General features: G+C 45.7%; 1 protein-coding gene across 1 annotated transcript in view; it reads right to left on the bottom strand.

Moving 5' to 3' along the window:
* Positions 1–17,654, bottom strand: part of TNFRSF14 (TNF receptor superfamily member 14) — a 32,356-nt gene that overhangs the window by 12,223 nt on the left and 2,479 nt on the right. The window contains exons 2-5 of the mRNA XM_060259606.1: positions 7,299–7,401; positions 4,238–4,363; positions 3,064–3,219; positions 329–419 (exon numbers count right to left, since the gene is read on the bottom strand). Coding sequence (XP_060115589.1) covers positions 329–419; positions 3,064–3,219; positions 4,238–4,363; positions 7,299–7,401 — 476 coding nt within the window. The remainder of the gene's footprint in view (positions 1–328; positions 420–3,063; positions 3,220–4,237; positions 4,364–7,298; positions 7,402–17,654) is intronic.

The following is a 17,654-nucleotide window of genomic DNA, read 5'->3' as shown; positions in this document are numbered from 1 at the left end:
ACAGGGCTCTTCGTACAGGGCCTACAGGAGGATTGGCTACATAAGGGGTGTGTGGCCTAAGATGCAAAGCAGTTCCTTCTACCAAAAAAGCCCTGACTAAATCCATCCCAGCTCATTCAGTTTACTGGAAGTTCTCAATTAGCATCTAGTCATTTTATTCCCAGCACGGAGGCCTCATTGAAATGAAATTTGGCCCTCATGGCTGAGCTCAGCTCTGGGACTTCTCTGCATTTCTTCATCAGTAATAACGTGGATGTGAAATGAGTAATACAGAAGTTGAAGTGATCATTAAGCAGCACTAATGGAAGCCACAATAAAAGTAACTTACTTGGTCCATGGTGTGCAAGAGGAGGACATGGCTTCTGTTGAAAAGGTGCCATGTGGACAAGGCTCATACTGGGTATCCGTGGTTTCTGTGCCTATAACAAAAGAAGAAAGTCAAGAAATGCAACTCTCTCTAAAACCAGGGAGGTCCCCAATGAGGTGCTTGTGGGCACCATGGTGCCAGCCAACACCTTTCCTGGTGCCCATCTACCAAGTGTTTTGTAGAAAGTGGGCGGAGCCAGGTGGGGCTTTTGCCAAGCAAACCTTCTGATTGGGCACTGAAGATCTGATTGGCTGTGCAGATTTTTAAAACATGTTGCTTTGGGAGCACTGCAGGGCTTTTTTTGTAGCAGGAACTCCTTTGTATATTAGGCCACACCTCCCTGATGTAGCCAATGCTCCTGGAGCTTACAGTAGGCCCTGTACTAAGAGCCCTCTAAGCTCCAGGAGGATTGGCTACATCAGGGGTGTGTGGCCTAATATGCAAAGGAGTTCCTGCTACCAAAAAAAGCCCCGGAGAGGAGTGCTGCCACAGCACAAGGATCTTCACAGTGGCATCAATTTTGTGGCTGCACCAGCCATTTTGTGGCTCTGCCCACCACACTGTACTCAAATTCCAAAGGTACCCACATGCTCAAAAAGGCCAGGGAGCCCTGGTCTAGAAAATCATAATAAATAATAGGTTGATATCAAAATAAATTATAAACATTGTATTAACATGATTTGGATGTGACAAAGTGGCTTGCCAGCAGGGCCCATCATCTGTGCATAATATGGATTTATTAATTTACAAATCATATATGTATTGTTATGGATGAGAAGGAAAAATGATATGAAAACAGAGAATCACAAGTTTGATTCATATAAGAGATGCACACTACACTAGTGTGATACAGCAGTCAGAGCAGGGGTGGCCAAACTTGCTTAATGTAAGAGCCACATAGAATAAACATCAGATGTTTGAGAGCCACAAGACATGAACGTCAGATGTTTGAGAACCATGAGGAAGGAAGGAAGGAAGGAAGGAAGGAAGGAAGGAAGGAAGGAAGGAAGGAAGGAAGGAAGGAAGGAAGGAAGGAAGGAAGGAAGGAAGGAAGGAAGGAAGGAAGGAAGGAAGGAAGGAAGGAAGGAAAATAAAAGGGGAAGGAGGGTTGGGGCAAGAAAGTAACTTTTACTTTAAATGCATTCTCCAAGCTTCTCGCTGGCTTGGCTTGGAGAAGTGATTTAAAGAGAGAGCTGCCTTCCCCATGTTGGCTGATGGAGTGGAGGGGGCGTCAAGAGCCACACAATATGTGTGAAAGAGCCACATGTGGCTCCCAAGCCACAATTTGGCTACCCCTGGGTTAGAGTGTCAGACTAAGATTTGGGAGTTTGATATTCTAATCCCCGCTCTGACTTTAAAATTTTCTGGGGTGACTTCGGCACCTTTGCTCTCATTCTCCCCTGACCTACCTCACAGTATTGGTGTGAGAATAAAACAGGGAAGAGGGACCCAGGCATGCTATCTGAGCCCTTCATAGGAAAGACAGGATAAAAATGGAATAGCTGGACATGCATACAAACAGACAGATATCAAAAAGGGGGGTTTCTGGTTGAAACATCCAGTATGAGAAATTCAGGATCTCCCACAAAGAAAAGAGCATTTTCCCAAGGAAACTTCCACATTATTATGGGCTTTCCCACATTTTCATTTTCCTTACTTTTAAGTTCCTGTTTCTTCAGGGGTGAAAAGTACTGGGTTCGATGCATGAGGACGCTCATGAGAGAGTGATCTCAGCCCTTTATTTTGTGATTACAGCATTGTGAGGTAGAAACTGAACGGCTTCGCAGGGCCAACGTCCCTGCTTGCAAAAAACCCCACCCAAAACCCAACACACATAACTATAGGTGCAAGGGCTGGCCCAATGACTCCTGATTGGCCTCCCCCCAGAGTCCAGGTGGCTCTTGTTATGGAGCCTCAAGCTCAGCAGAGTCTCTGATGGAACCTAGAATGATTAAAGGTTTGGAACACTTTCCCTATGAAGAAAGGTTAAAATGCTTGGGGCTCTTTAGCTTGGAGAAACGTCGACTGCGGGGTGACATGATAGAGGTTTACAAGATTATGCATGCGATGGAGAAAGTAGAGAAAGAAGTCCTTTTCTCCCTTTCTCACAATACAAGAACTCGTGGGCATTCAATGAAATTGCTGAGCAGTCAGGTTACAACAGATAAAAGGAAGTTCTTCTTCACCCAAAGGGTGATTAACATGTGGAATTCACTGCCACAGGAGGTGGTGGTGGCTACAAGCATAGCCAGCTTCAAGAGGGGATTGGATAAAAATATGGAGCAGAAGTCCATCAGTGGCTATTAGCCACTGTGTGTGTGTGTGTGTGTGTGTATTTTGGCCACTGTGTGATACAGAGTGTTGGACTGAATGGGCCATTGGCCTGATCCAACATGGCTTCTCTTAAGTTCTTAAGGCAAATTCCCAATACATAACAAGGGGGTTTCTTCTGTTTAACATGTGTTTTGCCCCCTCTAGTGGTTGTTTTGATATTAAAGCATCTGACATAAAAATCTGCCATTTAAATCTGCAGGGAGATCTGCCAAACACAAGCCAATGCAATATCAAATCAACCACTAGAGGCAGCAGAACACACGTGGAAAAGAGGGAAAAAAGAGACAGGAACTTACAAGCGACCAAAATGTGACTGCAGAAAAAGTCCTGTGAATCGGAGATCATAATTACGTGAGCCTTACCAGCCTGTGTCACCCTATATCCCGGCTGGGCAACAGTGTGTTTTTGACACGAGTCACAGTCTTCACCAGTATGATGTGTGCAGTAGTAGCCCGAAGCACAGGAACACGCTGAGTTCTTGGTATAAGTACATTTTTCTTTAATCGTCAGGTTGGATCCTGGAAGGCACAATTAGAAGCCCATCGATATCTACAGACTTGTCTGTGTCAGACTATTGGTCCTGGTATCCCATTGTTAACGTGCTAGTAGCAGTTGAACCAGAGGAACCTACTCAGATTAGAAAACAACTGTATTTCCAAACACTGTATTTTCAACTAGATTGGTTAGTTTCTGTTTCTCAGGGAGAGGTTCAGGTCATTGGTGACTTCCTTTCTGCCTAGGTTGTAAGTGCAAGAGCTGGGCCAGCATTGCTGTGTTCACACATATTGTGTGGCTCTTGAAGCCCCCACTGCCCCATTGGCCAGCAGCTTGGAGAATGCATTTAAAGTTAAATTTGCTTTCTTTCACCTTCACCCTCCCCATCTATTTCCTTCCCTCCCTCCCGGCTCTCAAACATCTGATGCTTATTCTATGTGGCTCTTATGTTAAGCAACTTTGGCCACCCCTGGTCTAAATTATCTCACAGAGTTGTTGTGAGGATAAAATGGAAAGGGCACATGGAGCCACATATACCTCCCTGAGCTCTTTAGAAGAATAAGGAAATAAAGCTGTACATCAGGATCCCGGATTGCACAAGTCTAAAACACTTTTTGGTATTCTTAGGTTTAACATGCAGTTTAAATCCCGGCCTGGATGGATAATTCATAATATTGGTAGCTTTTACAAAATCTGAAAGTCTGCCAATATCATACAGGAGGTCACAGATCTTTGAGATGAGCTGCTGGTGACTAGTGCGCCTTCTTGGAAATCCCAGGTAGAGGTTACATCGTAAGAGATTTTTGGAGCTCAGGAGAAGAAGAAGCCTTGATTGCTAACCCTGGGTTGTGAAGAATAAGCCTTGATTGTGAGCCTTGATTGCTAACCCTAAGCTTGAAAGACTGGAACAGCCTTTCCTTTCAGTAAAATGGTGAACCGTTGTCACCTGCATTATCATCTTTATATGTTTATCCACCAGAAGACTCAGAAATTTCAACTTCAGACACCTACTCCCCCCTCCCTTACCTTCTATCGTATTACCTGAATCACAGTTTCGACATGGAAAGCAAGTGGTCAGGCCGTGTGGGTGGTCCATGTATGTCCCCTCTGTACACGGGAGGCAGCTTGTACTGGTGGAAGAGGTGCAAGTTTTGGAAACTCTGTATCCTGCAAGAGATTCAGACGGTACTCTTAGTATACCATAAGGAGTTTGGGATGTGCAAAGGGTTTTACCCCGTCTGTTTGACCTCCAGTCACTCCGGCTCAGGGTTCTGTGTCTCTAGGCTGTGGCAGCCTCTTCTGAGGGGCCTTGAAATGGTTTAGAAATGGTTTGGGCCAAGAGCCAATCAGGGTTGGGAAAACTGAGCTTCCCTCGCTAGCTGGAGGAAAACCTGGGATGAGTTACCTGGGTCAAAAAGCAGACCTGCATTTTAGATAGAAGCTGGAGGTAAAGAGAGAAGCAGCCATTGTGCAGAATTGGTGGCAGCATCTTGGGGATTTCTTTTTGGGGCATCTTCTGTATTTCCACCAGCGTTCCCGCTGAGCTGTATGCACGAGCGGTCGCTCATTAATACAGGGAACCCTGTTCAGCAGCAGTCTGGAGTCACAGAGGGTCTTGCACTGCCCATTGCCCACTTCAAGATTACAGCAATATATTCTGCTCAGGATGTGCAGTGCCCCACTCAGTAAAGGGGAAAAAATTAGAGGGAACATCAACCTCCACCAATGGTCTACTGGTTTTATTGGTAAACGATGCCCCCCAAATGACATAAGTCTCCAGTGTTTTCCAAAGGGAACCAACTTGAAGAAACTCTAGCCACTGAGACTTCCCCCGCTTGGAGAAGTGGAGGTGTGCTTAACAATATAGTTTGGTGCTTTTCAGCACCCAAGGCAGTGGTGGCTCAGGAGTAGAGCATCTGCTTGGCACACAGAAGGTCCCAGGTTCAATCCCTGGCATCTCCAGTAAGAAGGAGGTTGTTGGTGATGTGAAAGGCCTCTGCCTGAGAGCCTGGAGAGCCGCTGCCACTCTGAATGGACAATGCTGGTCATTATAGACCAAGGGTCTGCTCAGTACAATGCAGCTTCATGTGTTCACGTGTAAAGTGGAATTGGACACACTTCGTTTCCTTGTGAGGTCAAAGTCCTGTGGATTAAAGGTGAGAAAAGGGAGTGGAGCAGCTGGCACCTAGTCAATCCGCATCCATTTTTTGAGTCTCAGTACCTGGACATCCAGTACCTCCAAATCAACCAAAGTGAAATATTTCTGAATAGCTCTCCGAGCGAGTACCAATTCCATTCCGAATGGAGCCCGTGATCCATGGATTACACGCAGAGCAATAATAAGGTCTCATCCCCACACAATGCTATGGCCAGTTTATTTTTCTGTTGTCCCCTCCGATAGTAAATTTAGTGCTCCCGTGCTAATTAAAAGCAGGAGGATAAAGTTGCCAATGAAGAAAAGGGCTTTTCCACATAACAGGGCTTTTTTTTTTTTTAACAGGAACGCACAGGAATGCAGTTCTGGCTGGTTTGGCATCGGGGTGTGTAGCCTAAGATGCAAATGAATTCCTGCTTGGCTTTTTCTACAAAGCAGTCCTGTGTGAAACAATAGGGTGTGTGTGGCTTAATATGCAAATGAGTTCCTGCTTGGCCTTTTCTACCAAAAAGAAAAAGGCCTGCCAAGGTGGGAGGAGAGTCCCAAGTACACAGAAAACTATGGCCTACCACCAGGGCTGTTTTTTTTGGTAGAAAAAGCCCAGCAGGAATTCATTTGCATATTAGGTCACACCCCCACTGATTTCACTATTGTTTTGCACAGGACTTTTCTGTGGGGAAAGCCCAGAAGGGACTGATTTGTATATTAGACCACACCCCCTGACATTAAGCCAGCCGGAACTGCGTTCCTATGCGTTCCTGTTCAAAAAAAGTTCTCCTTACCACCATTTCTAAAGGGAAAGGAACAAAAAACTAGACTATGGAAGCAAATGGCTTGCCGATGATTTCCTTTCCAAACCTCCCCCATTGCCTCCACTCAGGAAGGGAAGAAGCCACAGCTCAGGGGTAGAGCATCTGTTTGGCACACAGAAGGTCCCAGGTTCAATCCCAGGCATATCCAGTTTAAAAGGTAAAGTAGTAGGTGATGGGAAAAGGCCCCCACTGGAAATCAGGATTGCTGCCAATCTGAATAGACAATACGGACCTTGTGGGTCCCAGGTTCAGTCCCTGAGATCTCCAGTTAAAAGGACCGGGCAGCGGGTGATGGGAAAGACCTCAGCCTGAGACCCTGGAGAGCTCCCGCCAGTCTAAGTAGGCAACACTGACTTTGATGAACCGAGGGTCTGATTCAGTGCAAAGCAGCATTTTGTGTGTTCATTCCTGACAAAAAGGCTATCAGGAATTCATCCCACAACCTTCCAAAAACCAAGACTGAGCCAGTGGGACTCCTGGAGACTTGATCCTGCGTTCTCCAGTGCTATGGGGCAATTTCCCCCCATTGTTTGGGAAGGGATGAGGCTATGAGCAAGCCGATTAACTCCCACTGTCTCCCAAGTCTCCAAGGCCTCATCCTGAGATGTGAAAGGCACAGGCTACGTCCCAATAACACAGTAGCTAGAGGAGTCAAAAGACCTGAAGAATTAAATGTTTATCTCCCACCCCTGCCCTGATTCCTCAATGACAAAAAAAAAAAGCCCTACAGACAAACAAACAAATAAATAAAGGAAACTTAGCATTAGTATCAGTGTTCAAGGAATTGCCTCTTTAATAAAAATGAGCAACAATTCACAACATTGTGAACTGCCTTGAGCAGAGCTCTGAAGAGGTGGCAAAGAAATATTATAAATATTTCGTTGTGCATCCCAAACAGGATGCACCATGTAAACGACAAAGACGGATATACCTGGAGCATATCCACTTGGAAGACTTAAATTTGTTCTAACAGCCATTCCATTTTCCCAGGGAAGGGAAGGAGGGAATCCAACAGAATCCTCAGCACTTCAACAACTACAATTCCCAGGATTCTGTAGTCGGGGCCGGGAAAGCGATACCAAGTGGATAAAAGCGCATAATGTCCAGAGAAAGAGGGACAGCTATGCTGACGTACCTGGACCGCACATAGGACAACACCCTCCGTTAATTTCATACTCCCCATCGAGGCACGCTTCCGAGCAGAGCAGATGGATTGCAAAGATTATGCTAGTAAAAATCTGCCAAAAGAGAAGAGAGGAAAGAGACTTCGTTGGGGCCATACCCAGCTCAGCACTTCTCTGCACTCATTCTTGGTGGACTCATCTTATCCCAGAGAGAGGAAGGAGACTATAAAAGACATCCGAAGGATCTCAGGTCTTTTGAGCTGTGACGCATCTGCCCCTGGGAAATCTATTTGGCCTCCTTCTACCAAGGAGATTTAAAGAACTTCCCTTTTCAATTAGCTCTCCCAGAACAGGACATAAATATCCAGGCATCTCACTAGTCATAGTTTTTCTCCAGTGATTCTTCTCAGGCATGGCTCTCCCTGCCTCCGTTTTGTCCTCACAAGCGCCATGCAAGGTAGGCTAGGCAATGAAAGAGTGACTGATTCAAGGGTATCTAGCAAATTTCATGGCTGAGTGTGGGTTTGAACTTCAGCCTCTCAGGTCCTTCTGCAGCCTTTAAAGTACGATGCCATGTTGGCGGGTTGGTCTGCCCCTTCTTGATATTGCAGCAGTTTTCAGTTTGAAAACTACATTACAAATCCTTTCATCAAAAACTGGTGTTTTAAAAGAACCCTTTTAAATGCATAAATAAATGTGAACAAATGCGGTTGCATGAACTTATGCTTCCTTTCAGCTGGCGTGAAGACTGAGCTGTTAAAGACAAAGGATTCCTGGGAAAGGCGGATATGGAGTTAGGGTTTGGTAGAAAAGGGAAGAGGTGGGGGCAGCAGGGCTTTTTTTTTTGTAGCAAGAACTCCTTTGCACATTAGGCCACACCCCCTGATGTAGCCAATCCTCCTGGAGCTTACAGTAGGTCCTGTACTAAGAGCCCTGTAAGCTCCTGGAGGATTGGCTACATCAGGGAGGTGTGGCCTAATATGCAAAGAAGTTCCTGCTACAAAAAAAGTTCTGGGTGGCACCATGACCTAGGTAGGAGTGGCAAACTCAATAGACATTGGAGGAGAACTGGAGATGCCCAGACCTCTGGTTCGCGTTCTGCTAAATCAAATATGTCCCATTATGGCACCTTCAAGACTAACATGATTTGTTCCAGCAAGATGTTTCGTGAGTCAGAGCTCACTTCTTCAGATCCTGTGATATTTTTATTGAGAAAATTAGATGACTGAAAGGGAAAGGGAGGAGTTGAGGGCAGAGAGAGGTTTGGTATAAATCCCGTCATAAATTTTTCAGGTGTGATTCTCTATTTAAAGCACTGCAACAGATTAGGTTGCTACACAAAATGGATGATGAGAGAGATCAGAGGTCCCAATCTCTTTCCCATGGGGTACAGATATTCAAGTCTAATTAAGTAGGATGAATAACAATTACTCATGGAAGATGCAGCGCGACACATAAGAAAATTAACCGACATCAGTAAAAGGTTATAGCGTGTTACAACCTGTTAAGAAGAGCCAATTACACAGCCAATTAAAATGCTAACAAGTCGGTCCTGTTGAACAATTAGAAATTGTAGCGAGTAAGGAAACCCAACTCTCTGTTCAAGCCAGGATAAGAGGTATTGTTTCGTTTCTTGATGAGCTCTAATTCAGCACTTTTTGGTTGCTGTTGTTTTTGTGTACAACAGTGATCTTCTGCAAAAGTTATGTCCAGAAAAATTAAAATGTCCCCACCCCACCCCAGTTTTCTGAATGTTGCTAAGACTTGTGTTCATTCATTCTCTCCAGTAGGGACTGCCATTACTTGACAATCTGGATAGTAGAAGGGCACTGTTGATTAAAAAGGTAACGGTAGTCCCCTGTGCAAGCACCAGTCGTTTCCGACTCTGGGGTGATGTTGCATCATGACATCATACACTGTTGATACATGATGGCATATCTTAAAAAGGATGATTTGCAAACGGGTGAGCTTGTGCTGCTCACCAATTGCGAACAGAGAGCCAACTTTTTTACAGAGGCTTGAACATCTGTGGCCCTAGGGAAGAGTCATGTCACCTCCTGAACAGATACAAAACCTCTGTAAGAAAGAAGACCTCAAACGTCATATAATATAGTGGGTTCAATGCAAGGAGGAGACGCGTTTGTAGTGATCGTAGCTCTCTTTATTCAGTACAGCATAGTAACAGCAGAACTCTAAGACTGGCTTACTGGGGCCAATGGGGCCAACTATATATACTTCAAGGTTCCTGCGCTAGGACGCCATTGGATCATTCAAACCAGCAGGGGGCCTGTGATTGGAGCAGGGCAGCGGGGATTTGGATCCCACTGCCCATTGTTCCTGAGTCCCCAAGCTCAGACCTAAAGGCTCCAATGAGCCAGGCAGCAACACAGGTAAAGCATCATCAGTCCACATACACAACACTTCACAACTGCAGTTACTGCGCAGCTGCAGAGCGGTTTGGCAGCTGCTTGAGTCAGATGGCCAGGAAACAAAGTGGCTACACAGTAAACAGATCAAAGCAAAACCACTGTGCAAACACAAAATGAATCAACAATAATAAAGCATCCAAATAATTTATAAGGATACCCCAAATACACAGGAGCTTGTGGCCTTTTGGAAACTGAATATGTCTTCGTTTGACGTCACTGTTGTGAGTTTACAGGATGGCTCTTGTTTGCGAAACGTGGTATATCAAGTCGACAAACATGTAAGGAAGGAACTTTGTACCTCCTTTGGAGCCTTTATTTTGGGAGACTTTCACATCTTGTGAAATTGACTGTGATTGCATTTCCAGGGGAAGCCTTTTGAATGGACCTTTTGCATTCTCCATGGAATCTTCTTGAAAATGACTATGGAATCCATCCCCTCATGAAATATACTTCCTGTGTATTTGGGGTATCTTTATAAATTATTTGGACACTTTATTTTATTATTGTTGATTATTTTTGTGTTTGCACAGTGGTTTTGCTTTGAGTCAGATGGCAGCAGGGTTAGAAGGTCTCATTTTGGGCAGGAGCTCACAGGAGCGGAGCTCCGAAACCTCTAAATTTTATTGTGCTTTTTCTTCCCCCCCCCCCCCCCCAATACTTGCTTCCAGGCTCCATTGTTCCAATCCCCTGTGAGAATTTTGCTGAACTCTTGACAAACTTTCTAATATCTCCCCCCACAAAAGATGGGGAAAGAACCAAAACATATAAAGCAGACAGATGGAAATCTTCCTCATGCCACTGTGGCCACAGAAGAGAAAGTCATTTAAAAAGTATGATGGGATTAAGGTTTTATTATGGCAATTATAATTCAACAAGCATTTTAAGGTAGATGCTGAGCTGATACAATTTAATACACTTTCCAATGATGTCAGAGGTGTGCGGTATATGCAAGTGAGTTATGCAAATAAGTTGTGCTTATGAGCTCTGGCACCTCTTTTTCTATGAAATGACCCCTGGTTAGGAGATCCAAGGCTCAGCACAGAGTGCATCCCTGTGGAATATATGTCCCCCTGCCAAACATGTTCACCACGAAGTTTCGGGTATATCTAAGGGCATGTTCACCAAGGCATCTTCAAGGACAATGGGGGCTGTTTAAGAGAGCAATAGGAAGCAATCCACTGAAGACCACCTCCTCACAAGTTTAATGTCTTCCTCCCAGGCTTGCAAATTTGAGGAGGGAAGCTTGGACAAAATGGGCCCCACCAAGCTCTCCTTGAATGGTATGGGTCCATCACTTTTCCACTGCCAATTCTACAGGGCTTTTTTTGTAGCAGGAACTCCTTTGCATATTAGGCACACACACACACACACACACACGATGTAGCCAATCCTCCTGGAGCTCACGGTAGGCCCTGTACGAAGAGACCTGTAAGCTCCTGGAGGATTGGCTACATCAGGGGTGTGTGACCTAATATGCAAAGCAGTTCCTGCTACAAAAAAAAATCCTGCTTTTGTCTGTTCTATGGCATCAGATAGATGGGGAGGGGACCTGTAAGCTCCTGGAGGATTGGCTACATCAGGGGTGTGTGACCTAATATGCAAAGCAGTTCCTGCTACAAAAAAAGTCCTGCTTTTGCCTGTTCTATGGCATCAGGTAGATGGGGAGGGGAGAAGCTAACTTGCTGAAAGAGGAAAAGAAAGCAAGCAGTAGGAGACAGAAGAGGGGGCAAAGGAGGGCTGGAGGAGCTGACGGGATGGCTGTAGGGTCCCTGCTGATATGTGGGTCTCTCCCAGCAAATGCCCCCAATGCTGCTCCCTGAGTCTGGCCCTGTAAAAAATCTTATGCATACTGCATATGAGGTCTGGCTCTACCCCAAATTCCAATGTATCTTGTGCTACAAAAAGTCCCCCACAAAAACAGAATTGATAGTGGGGGTTTCCCAGCACTAACACATCCAGAGTTTGAACGCACACTTTGATATCAAGCAGAATGATGATTTTTGCATAGATCTACCCTTCCCCTTTAGGATACTGAATCACTCACCCCAACAGGGTTTCTTTAGAAAGCTATACTTAAAAAAAAAAAACCCTGAAATGACACAAACTGTGTTTTGAACCTTAAGGTATTAGACAATGAAAAACATGCACAAATTTTAAAGGAAAACTACTAAAACCATCTACAATTAATAATGTCCAATATTTTTATAAAATCCTGAATCACTCTACTTTGAAATCATAGAATCATAGAGTTGGAAGGGACCTCTAAGGTCATCTAGTCCAACCCCCTGCACAATGCAGGAAACTCACAAACACCTCCCCCTAAATTCACAGGATCCTCATTGCTATCAGATGACCACCTAGCCTCTGTTTAAAAACCTCCAAGGAAGGAGAGCCCACCACCTCCCGAGGAAGCCTGTTCCACTGAAGAATCGCTCTAACAGTCAGGAAGTTTCCCCCACCTCCAGGGGTCGTTTTGTAGAAAAATAGGTGGTGGAGCTCATCCAGGGATTGTTATGCAGCTGCGCCTACTATTCAATGGACAAGGTGGGAAGGAGGAGGTGGAACTCTCAGAAAGGTTCAGGAGCTGTGCTCCTGTGAGCTCCTGCTGAATCCAAGGCCTGCTCATCTCCCCCCGCCCCAATTGCTTTTGTTCTAGCTGGGTCACATGTTGCTGGGAGCTCCGGCACTGACATTCACATTGTTTTCTTCCTTAACAGTTTCCATGCTGGGACCCAATCCAGAGCAGAACCATGGTAACTGCAAAGGGGGTGTGGTTCAGTGGAAGAACTTCTGAACGGCATGCAGGGCTGGCACCCTATTATTTATTTATTTATTATTTATTTATTACTTCCCATTTATATCCCGCCCTCTCCGCAAGCGGACTCAGGGCGGCTCACAACATTATAAAAACAATCAATCCAATAAAACATATAAAACCATAATTTACATATATTAACTTTAAAACCATTCTATAGTGCTATTTCAGTCCAGTATAGGCGGTATTGACTTCTCGACTATGATCGCCAGCATTCTGTAGGATGTCCGGTGGCAGCCCTTTCTCAATCATACCGCAAAAGCCTGTTTAAACAACTCGGTCTTACAGGCCCTGCGGAACGCCGACAAATCCCGCAGGGCCCTTATAGCTTCTGGGAGGGTGTTCCAAAGTTCTGGTGCTGCCACCGAAAAAGCCCTGGATCTCGTTATGCATAACTTGGCTTCTTTTGGGCCAGGGGCAGACAACAGATTTTTTGTCCCTGATCGCAGTGCTCTCTGGGGACATATGGGGAAAGGCGGTCCCGTAGATAGGCAGGTCCCTGACCATAGAGGGCTTTAAAGGTTAATACCAACACCTTGAAGCAAACTCGGAATACAACAGGCAACCAGTGCAGCTCTCTCAGCACTGGCTGAACGTGCTCCTGTCGCGGCAGCCCCATTAACAGCCGTGCCGCAGCGTTCTGCACTAGTTGTAGTCTCCGGGTTAGCGTCAAGGGTAGCCCCATGTAGAGAGCATTACAGTGATCTATTCTCGAGGTGACCGTAGCATGGATTACTGTCGCTAAGTCGTTGCGCTCCAGGTAGGGGGCCAGCTGCCGTGCTTGCCGAAGATGAATCCTAGGCGAGGCTAACTTCTGGCACGCACACACACCACACTGTTAACATCAGCAAGTCACGTGGGGAGCCCAATTTAGCACCCCCAGAAGGCTGGCGCCCTAGGCAATCACCTCGTTTGCCTAGTGGCAGGGCCAGCCCTGTTGGCATGCAGAATGTCTCAGGTTCAATCCCCAACATCTCCAGTTTAAAGGACCAGGCACAGTAGGTGATACGAGAGACCTCCAACTGAGACCCTGAAGAGCCACTGCCCATCTGTGTAGATAACAGTGACGTCGATGAACTGAGGGTCTGATTCAGTACAAGGGAGTTTCATGTGATTTTGTGTTTGATGGGGAATATTTAATCCTGTACCCCTCCACCTTTGCCCCAACCTGAAACAACTCTAGCCATATATGAAATATCTTATGTTGTCCTAGCAGAGCAAACACCACCTCGGCAAGGCCATTTTTGGGTCAGGAAAACAGCATTGGGAGGGGGGCAGAGAGAAAGAAACTTCCAGTCCATGCATTCTTTATTTCCAAGGTCTCTCTCTCTCTCGGCTTGGCTTCGCGAACGAAGATTTAAGAAGGGTGCAGTAGTCCACGTCTGCTGCAGGCTCGCTGGTGGCTGACGAGACCAATGCGGGACAGGCAGGTCCGGCCACAGTGGCTGCAGGGAAAAGTCTGATTTGGGGTTGGTGCTGTAGCAGTGCGATTCTTCCTCAATCTCCTTTTGTCCTCAAGACCAGCTATGCGTGCGTTCTCAAAGGAAGAGACAGCCTGGTGGATGGTGTGCCTCCATGCTTTGCGATCTGAGGCTAGGTCAGACCACTGGTGATGGTTGATGCGACAGGTGCCAAGGGATTTCTTCAGGGAGTCCTTGTACCTCTTCTTTGGTGCCCCTCTATTTCGATGGCCGGTGGAGAGTTCACCATACAGGGCAATCTTGGGAAGGCAGTGGTTTTCCATCCTAGAAATATGCCCTGCCCAGCGCAGCTGCATCTTCAACAGCAGTGCCTCGATGCTTGTAACCTCCACCTGCATGAGGACTTCAGTGTTGGTCACAAAGTCACTCCAGTGGATGTTGAGGATGGTGCGAAGGCAGCGCTGATGAAAGCACTCAAGGAGTCGCAGGTGATGACGGTATAAAACCCATGATTCGGAGCCGTAGATGAGGGTTGTCATCACAACCGCTTTGTAACCATTGATCTTTGTGCCTTTTTTTCAGATGAACGCCACGTGGTCACTGTCTGGCTATGCCTGGCAGATGGTCACTGCAATGGCCTCTCCTGCATTTCCAAGGTAGAACAGCTACTAAGGATGGGTCGACACTGAATTCTTCCTGTTCTCCAGCCAGTTCTCCACTCAGTTTGAAGCCAAATCCAGTTGAAAATGCCAGTGTGAAGTAGAATCATGGCATTACACTGAATAATATATTTTCTTTTGGGCATTTTTTGGTATTTTGTGCATGTGTGTGCACATGCAGCCGGAATTCATGGTGACTTCTGGCGACTGACCCCTACTGAGGGCCTAGAGGATATTCAAAGACGTGGATGACTAAAGCCTACCCTGTCCTCACAACTTGGTATTTCAAGGAAGTCTCCCATCCAAGTACTAACCAGAGTTGACCCTGCTTCACTTCCGAGATCTGACAAGATCAGGCTTGCCTGGGCGACCCAGGTTAGCTGAATTTTCAATCCACTGTCAGTACACTTTGCAACCAATGTTCCCTCTAAGCTGCAGAGTCTTGTGAACAAAAATACTACTTTGTGAGCTACTGGCATTAAAGTTGTGAGCTACTGCATAAATTATTGTGCTCTGGGGTCATCCTTCCTGAGCTAAGGCAAAAATGTGTGAGCTGGAGGCTAAAACTAACTCAGCTTAGAGGGAACACCGTTTGCAACTGGATTTTACTGTACGAAACAGCAAAATCCACTTACAAACAACTGCTAAAGTGCAGCAAAAATAGAGTGAAAATGCATTATTAAGCGTGTGTGAAGGTGCTTGTCATGTTCAGTTTTACCCTAACAGAAGCAGAGTACCAGGAGAACGCAAAGTAAAGACTGGCCCGGATCACAATGAAGTAACGGATAATAACGTTCTAGCTATACTAGGCTGATTTAGCGCTTCTGGTGGGAAAGGAATTCACTCTCCTAATCAGGGCTTTTTTTGTAGCAGGAACTCCTTTGCATATTAGGCCACACACCCCTGATGTAGCCAATCCTCCAAGAACTTACAAGGGCCTTAGTACAGGGCCTACTGTAAGCTCCAGGAAGATTGGCTACATCAGGGGTGTGTGGCCTAATATGCAAAGGAGTTCCTGCTCCCAATTAAGTCCAAATTTGGTGAGTCCTTTTACCCGACAGCTTTCCTTTCAATTCTCCCTCCCCCTCCCCATTAAAGTACAATGAGTCTGAATTTGGAAGCAGCAGAGTGCCTTGGGGGAATGGATCAGGGAGGGGTCATTGTATCCTGGCCAGCTGAGGAGAGATTTGGCTGTACGCACAGCTCCCTGCCTGTTCTAAGTAATCCCAGAGGCAGTCCAGTTTCCTCCTTTACGTTGGGGGAATTTTGGTCTTCTGGGCATCTCAATATTTGGAGAGTGAGATATATCCCTTGACCAGAATTCTGCATGTATTTGTGCAACTGCCTTAAGTAGTGAAGGAGGAAGAGGAGGAAGATCGTGTGGGAAGTTGTCATTTAGTACTCTCTGCAGCAAAGATTTATGGAAGTGAGACGCCCACAGACCCGGCAAAGTGCATCCCAGCGATGCTTCTTTCTCTTGTGCAAGAACACCGCTCCCCCACCACCCCCAATCCACAGCACCAGAACCCACAGAATAAGATGCTATCAAATGGCAAAACTTTCTTCTGGGAAAGGGGTAGTTGAGCTGTTGCGTCCTTAGCAGCCAGGTCTGATAGAGTTTTGTTCAATCTTAGCTCTGCTGTCAAAAATCAGGAAATGAAATTGACAAGTAGGGAGTTATTTCCCTCTTGACTGTTAGTGGACCTGGTTTTCTGAAGTACAAGAATGCAGCTTTCAAAACATTAAGGGGGAGAGGGAAGGGAAGTATATGAAATGGCAGATATAACTTAAAGAAAGTGGGGCAGCCGTTATTATTAGGGGGAGACAGAAACAAAGAGACACAGAGAGAGAGACAGAGAGTGTTACTGGAAAGATCTGTATTCAAGTAATTATCTACTGGATAGCCTTGATCATGATCTCCATCTACCCTGCCTCTAATAGTTTGTAAGAGCATAAAACATTTATTTACTTCATTTACGTGCTTCCTTTTTGCCCCGTGAGGACTCAAAAGCAGCTTACGTCATTCTCCTCTCTTCCGTTTTATCTTCACAACAACCCTGTGAGATAGGTTAGGGTGAAAGTACGTGAATGGCCTAAGGTCGCCCAGCAAGCTTCTGTGGCAGAGTGGGGATTCGAACGTGGGTCTCTCAGATCCTAGTCTGGCGCTTTAAGCGCTACACTCTGCTAGGAGGACCCTTGGGGAAAAGTCAGATGGGATAGGAAGACAAGGGGAGAGAGGCCCGCTAGCAGTTCGGTGTGCTAGAGAGGCAAATTGCAACTTTTGACAAGATAAAAGGGAGAAAAGGGGAGGTATGGAAAACAGCATGGTTTGTACTTTAGGGAGAGGGGACAGCCTTTTGTTATTAAACAAAGTACTTAGTAGCAGTGGGAGCATTCTGGATAAACAGGTGGATATGGACTGGAGAGACCACGTTTCAAATCTTTGTTTCGCAACACAGGAGTCATCTGTGGTCAAATAGTACAATTCAGCCTATCCTCTCTTGTAGGTTCTTAACAGGATGAAATAGTATAATCTCTATATAAAATCACCCTAAGGTTCTTAGGTAGGTCTTGGATCCAGGGAACGCTCCTGCATATGAGAAGACTATGATAGGAGATTTTTAAAAATGATTAAAAAAAAAAAAAAAGAATGTGTTGGCATGGAGAGGAACAGAAGGTTGGTGACTCCTCACCACTGATGTCACAAGTGCTAGCCAATAGGAGCCCATGACCTTTAGACAGCCACAGACCACTCAAGTTTGCACTGTCTGAGAAATGTATCTTACTCCCCCATCACTCAAACCACATTTTCCACCATGACAAAAACAGAATGTCTCTAAATCTTGCATGCCGACTGAACAATGGGTGTCATTTTTTTTTCACTGGAGATAGAGGTCAAAATTCAACACACTGCATGGCTGAAAACTTGTGATTCTTGCACATACTTCCCTTTTGCCACATGGCAATTTATTATTGAAACTTGGGGGAATTTCAAAAGCTGTGTCTGGTATGGATCAGCATCTGGTTCCAATGGAAAAACACC

This window comes from Heteronotia binoei, chromosome 18 (assembly GCF_032191835.1).
Source record: "Heteronotia binoei isolate CCM8104 ecotype False Entrance Well chromosome 18, APGP_CSIRO_Hbin_v1, whole genome shotgun sequence".
Classification (NCBI taxonomy): domain Eukaryota; kingdom Metazoa; phylum Chordata; class Lepidosauria; order Squamata; family Gekkonidae; genus Heteronotia; species Heteronotia binoei.
This window is presented reverse-complemented; position numbering and strand designations above follow the sequence as displayed.